Genomic DNA, 15,834 nt, shown 5'->3' with positions numbered 1-15,834 from the left:
TAAGATCCTGTAGTATGGTTGAAAACATTCTTTCACAGCTGTTGATGTGTTAATCCAACATGGAAAAGAGAAAACAGAAAAAACCTTTCAACCATAGGGTTTATATTTTTATAAAATTAGAATACCGTTAAAGCTGACAGCATGTTTGCATCTGGATCCTGTATGATAGCAATTGATACATTTAATCTGGCATGTGTCATAAAACAGGATTAGATAAAGTTTTCTTCTTAGCCATGCTTCTCTTGTGCAAAAGAATATTTATAACAGTATTCTCAACAAATCACATCTCAGTGCTGGATACTGTGTTGAAATGCATTGTGCTTCAGCAGTATTTTCCAAGGGTTATGTCCCTGTGATTCGTGCTAATTAGCAATGAATTGACTCTGGGGTAGACGACATGCTCAGGCACATGGAGGTTTGAGTTCAAAAGCCCAGACTGACCAGATCATTCCCCAAATTAGCTGGTGTGAATGCATCTGAAAAAATAGGCTGGAGCAGGACCTCACATAAAATTGATCACTTGGAGCTAGATTATTCAGAACTGAGAAAAAAAATACATATTAATGTGAACTTTGGGAAACACTGTACTCAAAATTCTAGGCAAGGCCCCAGGTGCTACTTTATTATTTGATGTCTCTTATCCAAATTACATAACCTAGGAGTCTTCCCAGAATCTGAAACTGCACTGACTTCTATCTGCACAGTCCTTAACGGCGGCAAATTTCTGTGTACTTCCCTTCCCATCTCCTCAGCTCCTACAGCACTATTCTTCCCCAACTGAACACACAGGTCGTGAGGGGGAAATTTGTGTGAGAAGCCTAACTAAATTGTTATCATGCATTCAGAGGAAAGCTTCTGCCTCATGTCCTGGTGCTGAGCATCTCTGTGTCACTACAGTAGCTGTATACTGGAGGCTGGAGTGCCTGGCACTGTGGCCCCCAGAAAAACAGGAAAGAAAAAGAGTGAAATGTGAACCAAAGGTAGCTGTGGTGTGTGTTGCTGATTGCTGTCCACTGGAACTCACTACCCAATGCCTAGAAGTGATGAGTGAGGGGAGTGGACGTTGAACATACTTTCCAACCACCAGTGAGCAAAAGTGAGAAATCATGCCTCTACATGTGCTGCAGGTGCACGTTCAAACCCTCTTTTAAGTAATAGAGACATAAATGAAGTTAAAGTAGGTAGGTAGACCATGCTGCTAGTCATCTTCTAGGCTATAGGTATAACACAAGGTAATATTTGATGCTGTGAAAAAATGTGCAACTCACAGCCTACAGAAAAAATGCAGCTGTGTTTTAATGTAAATCCAGTAAATACTGGAAAGAAAAATGCACATGATTTCTGTAGCTAGTAGTAAGCACTGCTGACATCACTCTGTCGGAATAAGAACAAACAAACATTTTGAATATAGAAATAATGAAATATAACAGGATTTGTATTTGAAGAGAAAGACAACTTATTTCACTATGTATCTTGAGTGCATTTATAAGTCATGTAGTCTAAATGAGAGAGCTTAAGCACCACAAACAGGTAATAAATTGTTGCAGTGGGGATACTGCAACATGCATATACCAAACCAGGAGTCCCGTGGAAAGGAAATATATATGGACAGACAGATTCTTGATAGCTGTTTCAGAGATGTTTATTTCTCCAGCTGCATGGCCGGAGCTCTGCTGAGGAACTGTTCCAGTCACGGGACCAAGGGTCCTTCTGCCCGCGCAGGGAACACAAACCAACCAATGGGAACGAGGCTGAGCAGGGACAGGGAAACCCCGTGTCTGTGCCCTCAGGGCCCCTCTCCCAGGGCTACACGGCAGGGGAGGGACCCCAACACCTCACCCGTTTTATTTTAATAAAAGGAGAATGAAAACAACTGGATAAACATAACAAGAACAGTTTCAAAACAAAACAAGCCACCCTCCTGAGTCTTTAAATGTCCAATCAGATTCTGTGGAACATCTTAGGGCTGACAGAAGGGAGACAGAACTCTCTGAGCATGCTTTGTGGGGAAACTGAGGCAGGAGAGGGTTTAACTTCTACCCTCCCCCTTTTCATCCCCCACTCGGCATTGGAAAGGGATTTCTGGGGAAACAATTGGCAAAGGTATGGTTTTGTGAGGGAAACCATGGATGAAAAAACAGATTGGGAATACACTGGGGGTAATAAGACATAGGGTAAAAGGGAAAGGTGGGATTAGGAAAGGGAGACTGTAGGGGGGGTTTACAAGGGAGATATTGTCTAACATGACTACGATTTTTTGCATATATACTGCCTTTTACAGGAACACCATCAGGCCCAGTGACCTGCAATGCTTGTAACCCTTTTCTACCTTGTATAATTTTGAATTGCACCACCTCTCCATCTCCCAAGCTTGGGATCCATTTTTCAGGGTTATTCTTTTTAATAGCAGTTCTATGCACAAATATGTCTTGCTGGTTGTCACACCTTGTTATAAAAACCATAATTTTGCTTAACATTATACCATTTTACTATCCCTAAGATCTTAGTTACTATGATCTTTTCCTTTTTCCGAGTGGCTGCTGTTTTCTGTCTCGCTGCGTCTTTGCTCTCTCCTTCGGTCGCTCCCATGTTGGAATTGTCGGGGCTGCTGGTGCCTGCGCGCTCTACCTGGGGTCGCGTTCGGGGCCGCGCGGGCCGGGCCAGGCCACACCGCTCAGCTCTCCATGCGTCGCCTCCTCTGGTCGCAGCTTCGCTGCTGCTGCCGGGCGCTGCACCCACGTCTCGGCCGGGCCCCCGAGCAATGACCCCCCCGCGCCCTGCTCCAGCGCGCGTCTCGGCTGGGCGCGGCTCCGCTCCACCGCCATCGCCGCCCGCTGCCGCCCGCGCGCTGCCCCTCTCGGCCGGGCGTTCACGGGGCTCGCTCCACCACGCGCTGTGCGGGGCCGGGCAGGCACCGCCGGGTCCCGCCGCTCCCGCCGCGCCTCGCTCCGCCACCGACACTGCGACTCGCTTGGCTCCGCCCGCGCGCGGGAACTGCCTCGCTGCTGCTCGGAGAGCGCTCGTTGCACGTGGCCTGGGCCGCACGGTCCCTGCGCCAGGCTTCCCTTCGCCAGGACACAGCTGACATTGCTCAACAGTCTCAGTAATTAAATAATATTCACGAAAATATTCTTCCATCGGCATATATTTTGACTCCAGTATTAACTGTGTCCAAACGGTTTTCCAAAAGCCCTTCGTAAGAATTAAATCCCAAGAAACATAGAAAAAGTTCTTAAACAACCATGAAAGGAAATGTTTCAGTTCTTTTTGAGCTTGAATCAAGCTAAAATTTACAAATCGTTGTTCAAGAATCTTTTCAAGTTTAAGATAAATGTCCATATGCGGCTCTGAAGCCAAGAGTCTTCCCACGGTTCCTCCATAGTTTAGATATGGAATAGCAAAGCAAAACCAAGAAGAGGAATCCAAAGTTTCCAGGGTTTACTCACACAACTCAGTCGCTTAGGGATTGGGGATCGTTCTGCCCGCATTCTCTACCATTATGTTGCAGTGGGGATACTGCAACACGCATATACCAAACCAGGAGTCCCGTGGAAAGGAAATATATATGGACAGACAGATTCTTGATAGCTGTTTCAGAGAGATGTTTATTTCTCCAGCCGCATGGCCGGAGCTCTGCTGAGGAACTGTTCCAGTCACCGGACCAAGGGTCCTTCTGCCCGCGCAGGGAACACAAACCAACCAGTGGGAACGAGGCTGAGCAGGGGCAGGGAAACCCCGTGTCTGTGCCCTCAGGGCCCCTCTGCCAGGGCTACACAGCGGGGAGAGGAGACCCCAACAATAAATAAGGCCTTAGAAATGCCTGCTCTGGCATGCGCCTCTCCATCATGAAACGGAAGCATTCAGTAGAGAGGAAAATTGACCAGACACTGGCAGGATATAATGGACTTATCTGTTAAAGGAGAGGTGATAATGTAATATTTAATATGACATTCCTGATAACTAATCAGGAAGATCTACCTGTGCCAGATTTCCAAGGTTATTTGTAATTGAATGCAACTGGATATCATTAGAAAGCAATGTAAAAGGAAAGGAAGTACTGCCATTGTTTGACAGGAGCAGAGCACCTTCAAGTCTGAAGATGGGGTCCCCATCTTGAAGACCTTATAGGCCCCAGTTTAGGACTGATTTATATTTAAGCAAGCAGCTAAGCACTCTGCAGGAAGAGGGCAGCTCATTTTGCTGAGAAGGGCAGACATCTTCCCATCCTCCCTGTCAGTGTCTCTGTCCCTGCTCACAGCTATGCAGTCTCACCCATGCCTGTGCATGTGCTGTAGCACATATCTGACCCCACATTGAGCTGATATAGTGTAAGGCAGCTGCACAAAACTAATTATTTTTTTCCCTGTATTCCTTGTTTGCTGGTTTAGTGACTTGAGTTGCCTGTAGTTCATTTGTCAGCTGTACGAGGGCTGGAAATTGCAGCTCTCAGTAGGCAGAGTCCTTAGTCCTCAGTGCACGGTAGTAGCCACTGAATGTATGGGGCCGAGTGGGGCTGGCAGGGCTTCTTATAGTGATTCAATAATGTGATGCCTGACATGCGTTGAATGATTCCTTCTTCATTTAGTGACGGCTCAAATCCCCCACATCTGCACCAGAGCAGTATCTGTTGGGTTTGGTGCAGTTGGTGTAGGGCCAAGAGAAAAATTTAGATGGTGATGTTCGAATCTTTTGTGGAAGGCATCTGGGCTATTCACTGTGCATACTGTAAAATCAAAAACTTATCTTTTCTGTTCTTACCACTTTGTTTTTTCTCTGTATTTTCACCAAAGGTGGAGTTCCTCCAAAAAAGAGCATTCATTTCTTAGTGCTGAAGTCATTTAAAAAATATGTATAGGACAAGTAAATTGCCAGTTAGTGATGTGTAAACATTTAGGGATGACGACTAAACTGTGCTATTGATTTTTATTTATTTTATTTTTCCAAATATATCTTGGTTTCTGGAGAAAAATGAAAGTGTATTTTGGGCACTATTGCAGGGTAGCTCTGCAAAAATAATATTTTGTCTGCAACAAGTAGCTCTGGGATGCTTCTCTTTTTCATTTACCGGTACTTTCTGTGGCCACTCAATCCTGGACTTCCAGTCTTCCCATAATTTCTTAATTTATTAAATAAAACGTTCAACAACCCCACAGTTCTGGAACCAGCTTTATCCCTAACCCTCATCCTTGTCTGGGGCTCAGGCTGAGCCTGGGACACCTGGCCAGGGACCAGAGGATAAGCTCATGCAGAGACCAGTCTGTGGGCAGCACAGACTCTCCCTTGGTGGCCTTCATCCTACAGTGCTCCAACCCAGGGCCGGGCTTTGTCTGCCGCCCAACCTCATCCCTAACCCTAATGGGATAAGAGCAATAAAAGCCCAATGGAACTGCAGCTGTCTCAGAAGGTGGCAGGATGGAAGCCAGGATGGGGAAATCTGCACCTTCCTGTCCATGTCTTTTGTCTCACAGCTGAATTACCATTCCTTTCCCTAGGAGAAGGATGAGTAGAGCTGTCCATCTGTTCATTTGCCACCAGTCAGGCCTAGCTCCAGAATGTGTTTTATTTTCTTTGCTCCCACTATCTTGCTCCTCTTGCTTACCAGCAAAGTCCTTTAGACTAGTCCAAACTTTTGGGTTTTATTCAGTGGGGCTTTATTTCTGCCCTTGCACTGTGTTGGATTTTGGTAGCTACAGTGGAGGCTGAGCTGGCCCTCAGTTACCAGCCCTCTGAGGAGCAAAGACTCTCATGCTGAGCATAGCTGGCTCCTTGCCACCTGCTCCTGTGATAGAGGATGGGTGTCAGAACAAAGCTGGCGGCATGAATTGGCATGATGAGGTGAGAAAGTAGGGTGCACGGTGCTCCAGCTGATGCTTGCCAATGTAATTGCCCTTCAGGCAATAATTCTTGCCAGTGTGATGGCCTCCAGGGACCTTCTGCAAGCCAGCAAAAGCCAGAGACACTTCTGCTTCCCCATCACTCAGCCGCCATGAGTGTTAACCTTATATTAATTCAAGACTGAACCCCTACCTTCACATTAGTATTTCATAATAACAAATTGAAGGAAATTAACTCTTCTTTCAAAATGCTTAAAGTAGGTGCTAAAGAAAATATTAGGGAGGCTTGGAAGGATGGTCTTGAGAGAAAAATCTTTTGTACTGGTGCATAGTACAAATGCCAGGAGGAAGGTGTACTCATCTGGTGCTTGCAGCCTGCTTGGCACTTGTTACAGTAAATTAGTTGGTCTTAAACCAGCAGAAGCAGCTCCCAAAGCCTCTTTCCCAATGCATCACTAAAAGTGGCTGGGAACGTCAGATTCAGTTGTACAGCAACAAAAGCAGGAAAGCAGGAACTACTGTAAACTTAAGGGAGAAAATAACATGGGAGCAAGACCTGAAAAGAGCTAATTCAGCTCCCTCAGTTTTCTGCAATGAAAAGAATCTTTAGTCTTAGATTCCAAGAGACAGTTGGAACCTCACAGTAACAGTCAGCTCTAGCAGGTGGAGCAGGCATTGACCTTCCTGTCTCCAGGGCTTCATGTTTCACAAATGTTTGAGACCCAGGACACTGCAAGGACCTCATGCACTCCCTCTGAAGAACTGGGGCTTGAATACCAAGGAACAGCTCATTGTTACACTTTCAAATTGCTCTCAAATAACCTTCGCATTTGATTCTCATTTCATGAGCATTTTTATATTACTGCATGGCAAATGTTCCTTAGCTCTGAATGACTGCTGTTACACAAATAAATTGGGCTGGGTCATGAAACGTTCATCCTCTCTCTGTAGGTCCCCCTGTAACTGGAAATTTGAAGGCTCCCAAAGTCCAGCTGGACTTAACAGCAGGTAGAAGGTCCAACACCCCAAGGGAGTGAGCAAGAAGGTCCCTCACGTAGTAACAACTGTCTACAGGGAGCATCACTGTGATGGACAGGGCAGATAGGTCATGCAGTGCCTAGGGTGGAGGCACAGTGCCATGAGACCTCCCACAGTACTGCCCTGTGCCCAACTGCCAACCCAAATCCTGGCCTGATTGCAAAAAACCTGGTCATTTTTAACCAGCTTTCCAAGCACTGCTGCTGACTATTGAAATTGTTAAATGTTTAAAAAGCCCACAGCCAGGCCATACTGGTGAATCCCAAAGCAGTCTGTGGATGTGGCAGTACTTTTGTAGGTTTTTCAGCACATTTGCAGACCATTCAACACATTCAAATCATAAATCTCATCAATTTGCATCAAACATCCTCCTTTGCAGTTTATGACTATGTAAATGTCTTTAATAAAAACCCTACCACAGGAAATGTCTTAAGACAACTGCTATTTCACAGCTTCACTACAGGTTCCTAATGTAAGTTAATAAGGCAAACACAATACCTGACGTTTGCAATGATAATTGCACAGGCCTCACTGTGAATGATGGCTAAATCTGATTGTGCATGACTTCCTTTGTGGAGTGTCTGAATTATAGTGTAGGTTGAAGCCTGAAAAATCAATGGCTGCTATAATCACTCAATTAAAGCCTTTGAAAATCATTAGCAATTTGGTAAATTTAAAATACTTAACCATACGTCATTTTTAAACAGAGAGTGCCAGACCAGCACAACTCCATTTGTTACACCGGGGAACTGCTGCCGGAGGGGTAAACAGGAACGGCATTAGCTCACTACGGCTGAGTAGGCAAGTCTGGAGCTGAAAGGCTAAGAGAGACACAAGTCACCTCTGTGAGCTTTACCTGATTTACGATGTTTAGCTGAGGTTACCTTTCAAGTGGCCAAATACAAGTCAAAAGCTTGGAAAAGCCTTGCTGGCTTACAGAGCAGCAGTCCCCTACAATTGCCACAGGTTTGGATGAACTCCGAGCCCAAGCAGCAGAACGGGCTGTGCACAGGAGGAAAGGAAGCAGTGCCATCAGAGTTCTTTGTTACTGAGAGAAAACCAGTGGACAGCAAGGCCTGCTTCTAGAGTGGGACGTATGAATGAATGTGGTCTATAAAAAGAGGGAAAAGAGCTTATTGATGCCAGGAGTCTAATATTTAATTTCACAAAGAAAATATAAACTGAACATGATATTTTGCTCCGTCTGGACTAAATCTATCCATCTGCAAAGATTTAACTTTGAAAGATAGTTGAAAATATCTCTTCTAAACTTGCACGTTTATTTTAACAGCCTGTTCTTTGGAAACTGTGGCATCTAAGTGCAGCGCAACTATTCTATGATCCGTCTGTCCGAGAAAAAAGAGACACTGCGAGAGAACGAGCAAGTTGACAGGAACCGGCCGGTGCACCAACGCCTCGTGCTCCCCTAGGGCTGTTGGACTTTCGTAAGTGCGATTTAACTTTGTGGAGCTCAGGCGGCTTAATGAACTTGGGAGAGATGGGAGTATGGGGCTAGGAGCAGCTACTTCAGTTAATCTGTTCCAGCTTCTAATTTGTAACAATTCGGGGGTAAAACTACATTTTAAAGCGAATTGTCTGTCCTTAGAGTGCAACGCCGTGGCTGTTGAGCAGAACAGGCAGGAATCGCTTCCGCAGGCATCCATCCCCCCCGGGCAGGGGAAGCCCCGGGCCGCGGGGTCTCGCTCTCCTGTACGCCGGGTGCCGGTGTAGGCTCGCTGCCTCCTCCGCTGCCTTGCCGGGCGAGGGGCGCCCGGCGCGCAGCTCCCGCGCACGCCGGGGCTGCGGGGCTTGGGGCGAGGCGCCCGGAGCGGCCCGCGGGCCGCGTCTCCCCGCGGCCGAAGGCGGCCGAAGGCGGCCGAAGGCGGCTCCCCCGCGCGGCCCCGGCGGAGGCGGCCGTAGCCGGTGCGGCAGCGCCACCTCGCGGCGCCCGGCCCGCCCCTGCACCGCGTCCGGGAAAGGCGGCTCGAGGCAAAACCTCTCACGGGGTGTACTCGACTATTTCCCTGGCTCGGTATTTACCATTTTTTCTCATGGACAGACAAAAAAATTAGCTGGACTAGAAAGGCCAGCATTTGGCTTGATTTGTCCTAACTTTGGTTTTCTTTATGGCAGGGCCCAGACACTAATGGTTTTCATTTAAGAAAGGTAATTCAGGTCATTTTACAGTAAAATATCCACTAAATCAATGAATGAAGTTTAATTCATACCTTAATTTTTTTTCGTTCTTAATTAAATCCATACTTATGAAAAAAAAAAGCCATTTGAAAACAGCAACATGTAACAGTGAATAGAATAAAAATGTCACTTTCATGTGATAACTGATCATTCCAGTGAAATGGCAGACATTATCTTCCCAGTTAACAGGGAAACCCAGGCTGGGGCAGAATAGCATTGGTGTATTAATATTTCTCCTCAGAAACTGACTACAATTTTAAAATTATCTGTCACTTAAAATCCACTGCCTATAAATTAGGAACTGTAAGTACTGGTAACCTTTATTTAGCATGTAGTCAAAGAGTCTCAGCTTGGTACAATTTTTCACAAAAGTACACGCATTTAAAATGCTGGAACACATAAACACAACCCTAGACTTCTGCACTTGCAAGAAGCTGCCTTCCTCAGTGTAAGAAATGCCACCACACTCCACTGTACTTCAACAGTAGCTTAATTCCCCCCCCCCCCCCCCCATTTATCACTTCTATGTTTGCAGCCCCACTATTGCTGCCTTGTGCTGTGAACGCATGCTAGGCTGCAGATTTCCAACCCAACTGTATCCTTCAGACATACATCCAATTGCTGTGTTCAGAGGAATGGTCTCCCACAAGATTTGTGATTCACCCTGTCCACCTATATGATATCCCAGAAAAATAATCTCCAGGATGACAGCTCATTCAGCACTCTGGAAATTTACCCACGCTGAGCTCCTCTTTAAATAATGACCTGACATTTGTTCTGTAGAGGGAGACAAAGCCCAGACTGATGAAAACAGTTGGCAGCTGCTTTCATTTGTGCCATTCAGAAGCCAGATGATAATTTGTCTTCAGGGACCCATCACTTCTTGGCAGTCAGACCTGTCCACTGCACTTTGCTCTTACTTTTGCTGTTAGCTCCCACCCCCCGTGCATGCAGCACACACACAGAGTCAATAATCAAGGCAGACTAAACTAAAAGTGACTGCCAAGAGTCATGAAGGATTTCACGTTTCTGAGAACCGGGAGATAAGATCACAGATTAATATGGTGCTGATAAATCTAAAGCGGTAAATATTGAGAAAGACGTATTTGTTAGACCTACATAAAAGGTTAAATTAGCTGTTGCTCAGAAAAGAGATCCCAGACTCTCTGAACAGTTTAATGAAGGCATTAGCTAAGCAATAATGGTCAAAGAGGCAGAGCATTCTGAGCTAGTAGGCGAACAGACCAAACCAGAAAGTATTATTCCAGATGAATTGTGAGTTCACCTTTTGCATAGAGTTTGGAGCTCTCATTTAAATTAGGTAGAGCAGAATTACAGAATGTACAGACAAGGGTGACCAGGATAATCAGAGCATCTTCCATACAAGCAGAGATTAAATAAATGAGGACTTTCTAGCCTGAAAAAAAAAAGAGGTTACTAGGAGCTGATAATAATGATGAGACATAAAATCATCAATGGGATAACAGTATAAAACTGGAAGACATAAAATGAAGCACTCATATACCAGGTTGCATGAAATAATTACCTAACAAAGTGCTTCTTCCACACAGACAACACGTACCTGTAGCATTAACTGTCAAAGGATGTTATGGTAGTAGTTTAGGATGGTTAAAAGAGATGTTTACCTTGCACCACAAAGTTACAAAATCCTTCCCAATACCTGGAAACATTACATAAATAGATAGGGCCATGCACCCCTTAGCTGTGGAAGAGCGATAGCAACAGCAATGAAAGAGAGACAGCTCTATGCAATTATATTCATTCATGTGGTCCCACCACATCTTAGATCCCTCTAGATGCAGAGCCTGTGGTCCCCATGAAGGAAGAAGATATATATGTTTTTCATACTATTGCTGGCAGTTTTTATTTTTAAAGATCCCCAGATTGTTGCTAGTGTGTTGGATGCCATCTATTCTACCCAGCAACAGAGGTAGTCATAGCTTCCCTCCAGAGACATGCACACAGAGAGATGAGGAGAGACAAGATGAAGCAGGCTTCCCTTTTTAAGGATTAAAAAAGTGAAAGCCCTGGTGTGCTGCAAATGTTCCAGCAACTATTTCCCAAACACACGGTCTGCTCCGTCTTCTACGCTGAACATGCTGAACACTTGAACGTGTCCAATTCTCACCAACATCAGCAAGGTCAGGCAGCAGTACCGGCAGCCATGCTGCTGTCCCCCTTCTCTCTTTGGAACCAGTGCTCTATTACATAATCCCTCCTGTTTCCTGGAACCCTCTGCAGCCACCTTCAGTCAGGAGTGGTTAGCAAAGGAAAGGGAGTGGTGGTTCAGCCTTGGAAGTTATTGTGCAACACAAATGCAAGTGGTGCCAGCAAGGAGAAGTCGAAGGGACACTGTACACAAAGCAGCGCCAAGTTCTCAAATGCATCTGTTTCCCTGGCTACAGCACAGGCTGTCAAAATAAAATGCTGGTTTATGGCTGAGTCAAATCTCACTTCAGTCACGCTGTCACTGTCCTTTGAAACTGCTTTAGTCCAGGATTCCTGCACAAGCCTTCCTTCTTTCACATAAATATCCATTGATAATTTTTGCTGAAGAAAATGCAGGAAAGGTGGAATTCACTCTTAAGCCTGGAGTCAGGAGTCCTTCCTTTGCTGCTTCTGCCCACGCAGACAAAACCCCAGGGGCAGAAGTCCCTGTGTAGAAGCTGCTCTGGTCTCCAGCTCTCTTCCCTCCAGCTCCATGGTGACCCAGGCAGGGCCCTGGTGAAGCCGTGCAGCCACATCTGCCCCCTGGCTCAGAGCTGCACCCAGCCACTGGAAAGCCCCTCAGGCAGAGCCCTGCAGCTCTCCTGTCAGGGTGCAGGCAGGTGAGAACACCTCTGAGAGGCCACAAATCTGGTTCCCACACATGAAGGTGAAGAAAGGAAGAAGCTTGATCGCACTTTTTGCAATACACATGGCCACAAATAAGCCGGTACAGAGCAGGAACTGGTGTACCACAATGCCTGAAGAGTTTCCTTTTCCCCCAAGAGATAGGGAGGGAGCACAGCAGGAACCAGACCTGGTTCAGTTGCTGCTTTCCTCACGAGGCTGTGCAAGCCTGGCCCATGGCTTGGGCTGCCCTGCAGTCTTGCTTTCTATGACTCCCTTCCCTTCCTGGCTATAGACTTGGAACGATCACTACTCAACATAGATCAGTGAGACTGTCTCCGCATAAGGCACACCACACATCACTGAGACATCAAGAACATGTTAGTACAGAAATAACAAGGCTGATATTTATTAGCCTCTCCATTGTATGCAATATCTTTATTTTCAAAACACTTACCTTTACCCATCCCTTCTCATTTGCTCTGAACGTAGCCACCAGCTCAGCTGAAGAGATGTCTGCCCCCCACTGTTCCTCAGCAGTGTCACAGGCTGGGACTGCTGGTTTCCACACGAGATCTCCTTATGCCAGCTCATCCTGGAGCCCAGTTTGGGCAACTTCCCAGACAGCTGCATGCATTCCCCATTCAAATCCCAAAGACAACAGAAAAAGAAAAGCCCATCCAAAATGGAGAAGAAGAGGGTACGTGCAGTGTCTTCAGCTGGTCTTTTCACAAAAATGTCATTTCAGTTCACTTTTTCCCAAATACAGTAATTGGTGATAAGAAGATAGAACAGAAAATTAAAACTGTAAGAGGATCAGTGCCATTCTTTGGTAGCATCCAGTATTCACCCCAGCACAGGCAGGAAGAAAATAGTTTGAAACACCGGATGCTCTTTGCAACTTGTGTTTTGGGCGTATTTCCAGTAGGGGTTTCTTCCCTCCCCATGAAAACAGACACACATTCTCATTTAACAACTAATTGATTTATTTAACAATACAAATTTCTTTCTACTGCATGGTTTAGCAGAGAGAACTTGAGAAACAAAATTAGCTTCTTTTCTTTTTCTTTTAAAGTTTAAATGTTTACACAAAAACAACCTTTACTTCAGTAAATATAAAATTTACACACAAAAAAAATCTACATTAAAAAAGAACAGAATCATGACAAACCAACAAAAAAAAAAAAAGAGGATGGGAATTCAGTGTAAAGGATCCAATTGCAAGGAAGGCAAGATGGGGCAACACTAACAAGGCATCCCATTTGTACACCTAGGTATCTGAAGTTGTAGGTACAATACAAACCCAAAATACATTAAAATTAGAATTAAAACCTGTATTTTTATACCATAATATTTTATGATATAAATATCTGTAAATTCTGTAGGCAACACAGTTAATGTGTGAACTCCATAGTTTGCTCCCCACTGGAAGGTCACTGGAGTGGTGTACGAGCACCATGTTGCCCACGAGTGCACTAATGGTCAGCAGGGAGCAGACTTTAAATGTGCAGCCCAGATGTGATAGCCCCTTGTTTCTTTGCCAATCTGTGCTATTTCTCACATGTCCAATGACACGACGAGAAATTCTGGTCACCTTCAGCAGTGATTTCCAGCACTTCATCTCCTGGCATTAGTCTGTTACCTGACTCGGGCATATTCACCTGCCAGATCCTGTTTCTCATTCCCTTTTGCACTTTTTAACCTGAACTCTAAAGCTATCTTGTAGCTACCAAGAGAGACTGGCTTCTAGGTTGAGATATTTGGGATACACAGTTCTTCAAGCCACCTTCAGGCATCTGTAGAAATATTTAAAGTAGGGTGGACAATTCATAGTCAAAGGTTATGTGATACAAAAACCAGGGACCTGTATAATATTGATTAACTTTAGATCTAAATTTTTAGCATTTTTTCTATTGCTTTAATATTTAAACTTAACATTCAGTTTTCATATATTAAATGAGCAGAGCATCTTACTGATGGAAGTGCTACATTATCTCCAAAAACACCATGTAGTAAGGGAGACCGTAAAGTTTAAAATTAAGTGTAATTTTAAAAATCATTTAAAGGAATCAAGTATCTTTATTTTTTTTTATAATCAATATTGTGACTGGCAAACTATAAAAGCTTAAATTATAAAACTATTAGTGACTCTACTTTTTAAACTGTATGTACTCTAAAGCTGTATTTTTGTACTTACAGATGTTACAAAATTTCCAAGCCAGAAAGTGAAGGGGGAAAAAGGTAGTCTCTAACACTTTTACAGATTTCATTTTTACTAAGAAAGGTTCATTTCCCCCACAACTGTTTCTATGTCATATAAATCTGATTAAATTTATTGTACTCCTCTCTTTTCTGGGTAGATGATACAGTGTTCAATCATGCTCTGGAAGACCTTTTTCAATGGATAACAGTTCTCTAGGTCAGCAAGTCCAACTTGCTTTACTCAGAAACAAAAGCACCAGACTATCTCTAACTTGGCCCTCCTCCTGCAAAAACCTTTGTAGCAAGACTGAGGCAGTCTGTTCTGAGAGCAGGACTGGCCCTGAAGCAACCAGCGACATTAACTTCTGGAGTAAGCATATGAAATGTGATCATTTCAAGTTGAAAAAGAGCTGAAAAGTATTAAATTTCAAAAAATTGTAGAAATTTCACTTGTTCTGTTAAAAACAAAACAGGGAAAACTTAAACAATCCACAGGTGTGCATTAAACATTTAATAGCAAGCCTTTGCTTATGTATATTAATTTAAAAATTATCCACAGGGATCTGTGATACATTGGCCTTGCCTTGTTACTATAATTAAATTTATTAAAATATTAATTTAAAATAGGAAAACAAAGAAACTACTCCTTGGGGAACATGTTTATTGTGTTTGAGATGATACACTGGGTGCTCTCTGAGCTACAAAGGGAAAAAGGAAATCCTTTCATTACAAACTGACAAAGGTAAAAGTTAAAACAGTTTTCACAACAGCATGTACCACATATTGGAAATAGATCTGGGTTTAATACAAATGACATAATTCCTAGTAATCTACAGCTACCTTTAATAACTTCATACAGATAATGAATTAGGCTAAAATGCACTATAATATTTGGTTGACTTCAGGAACAGTATCCTTAGTACATCACAAAATACATTTTGATATCCCAAAGAAGCAAGACTTGCAAGTAGGCATTTTAAACATAACTAATCTACAGCTACAAACTTCTACTCTTGATAGCATTTACCTTTTTGGGGGGGGCAGTATCCCAGTCTTCAAAAGGATAAAAGCAGAGTAGAATCAGTATAACATATACACAGAAGTCCGTATTGTAAAGGCTATAAAGATTTGTTGCACACTGCAAAGTTGCCTTCTGCACCTTCACACTGCACAAGTAGTTTGTCATTTATGTTGCATATCTCTTGGTCCACTGTCTGGCTATCCTGTCATGTTCTGCTCTGTTGGTCAGGTACTGAGTGGCTATGCTTCCAACCAGAGGATCAGCTGCAAAAGGCAGGAGAAAATGCATCAGAAACCATCCCACTAGTAACAAAAATCCCCAAACAAAAACACATTTTAAAACACAGCATCCATTCCAAAATACAGTTTAGACCAGAAATATAGTGGGAGCTCTTATCATATAAGACATTTCCAAGCAAGTACACATGAACAAAGCACAACAAACAGAAAAAGAAATCAGAAAAATCTATTGTTGTTATCTGCATATGAATGAATCTTGCCTCAGGCAGGTGCTCTGCTTTCATCCCTTTGGGGTGCAGGGGACATTCAGCGAGCTGCCCAGCACCCTCCAGTCAGGGAGCTGCACAGGACTAGTGTGAGTTAGTGCCAGGGCTGCAGAACACACTGAGGGGAGCCACTTTGCTTCAGAAGACATCAAGCCTTTGTACCAAAGAGGCTGATCCATTTCTCC

The 15,834-nt window shown here is 44.1% G+C and overlaps 1 protein-coding gene across 4 annotated transcripts in view; it reads right to left on the bottom strand.

Annotated features, from left to right (window-relative positions):
• Positions 1-12,886: 12,886 nt before the first annotated feature.
• The window catches only part of UBE2E3 (ubiquitin conjugating enzyme E2 E3), a 57,377-nt gene continuing 54,429 nt past the window's right edge, over positions 12,887-15,834 (bottom strand). For all 4 annotated transcript variants that reach the window (XM_039555276.1, XM_039555277.1, XM_019290592.3 and 1 more), the window contains one exon: positions 12,887-15,407. In XM_039555276.1, the coding sequence (XP_039411210.1) occupies positions 15,310-15,407 (98 nt within the window). In that variant the 3' untranslated portion in view covers positions 12,887-15,309. The remainder of the gene's footprint in view (positions 15,408-15,834) is intronic.

Source organism: Corvus cornix, chromosome 7 (assembly GCF_000738735.6).
Source record: "Corvus cornix cornix isolate S_Up_H32 chromosome 7, ASM73873v5, whole genome shotgun sequence".
Lineage (NCBI taxonomy): Eukaryota > Metazoa > Chordata > Aves > Passeriformes > Corvidae > Corvus > Corvus cornix.
Note: the sequence above shows the minus strand (reverse complement) of the source record. Positions and strands in the feature narration are given on the sequence as shown.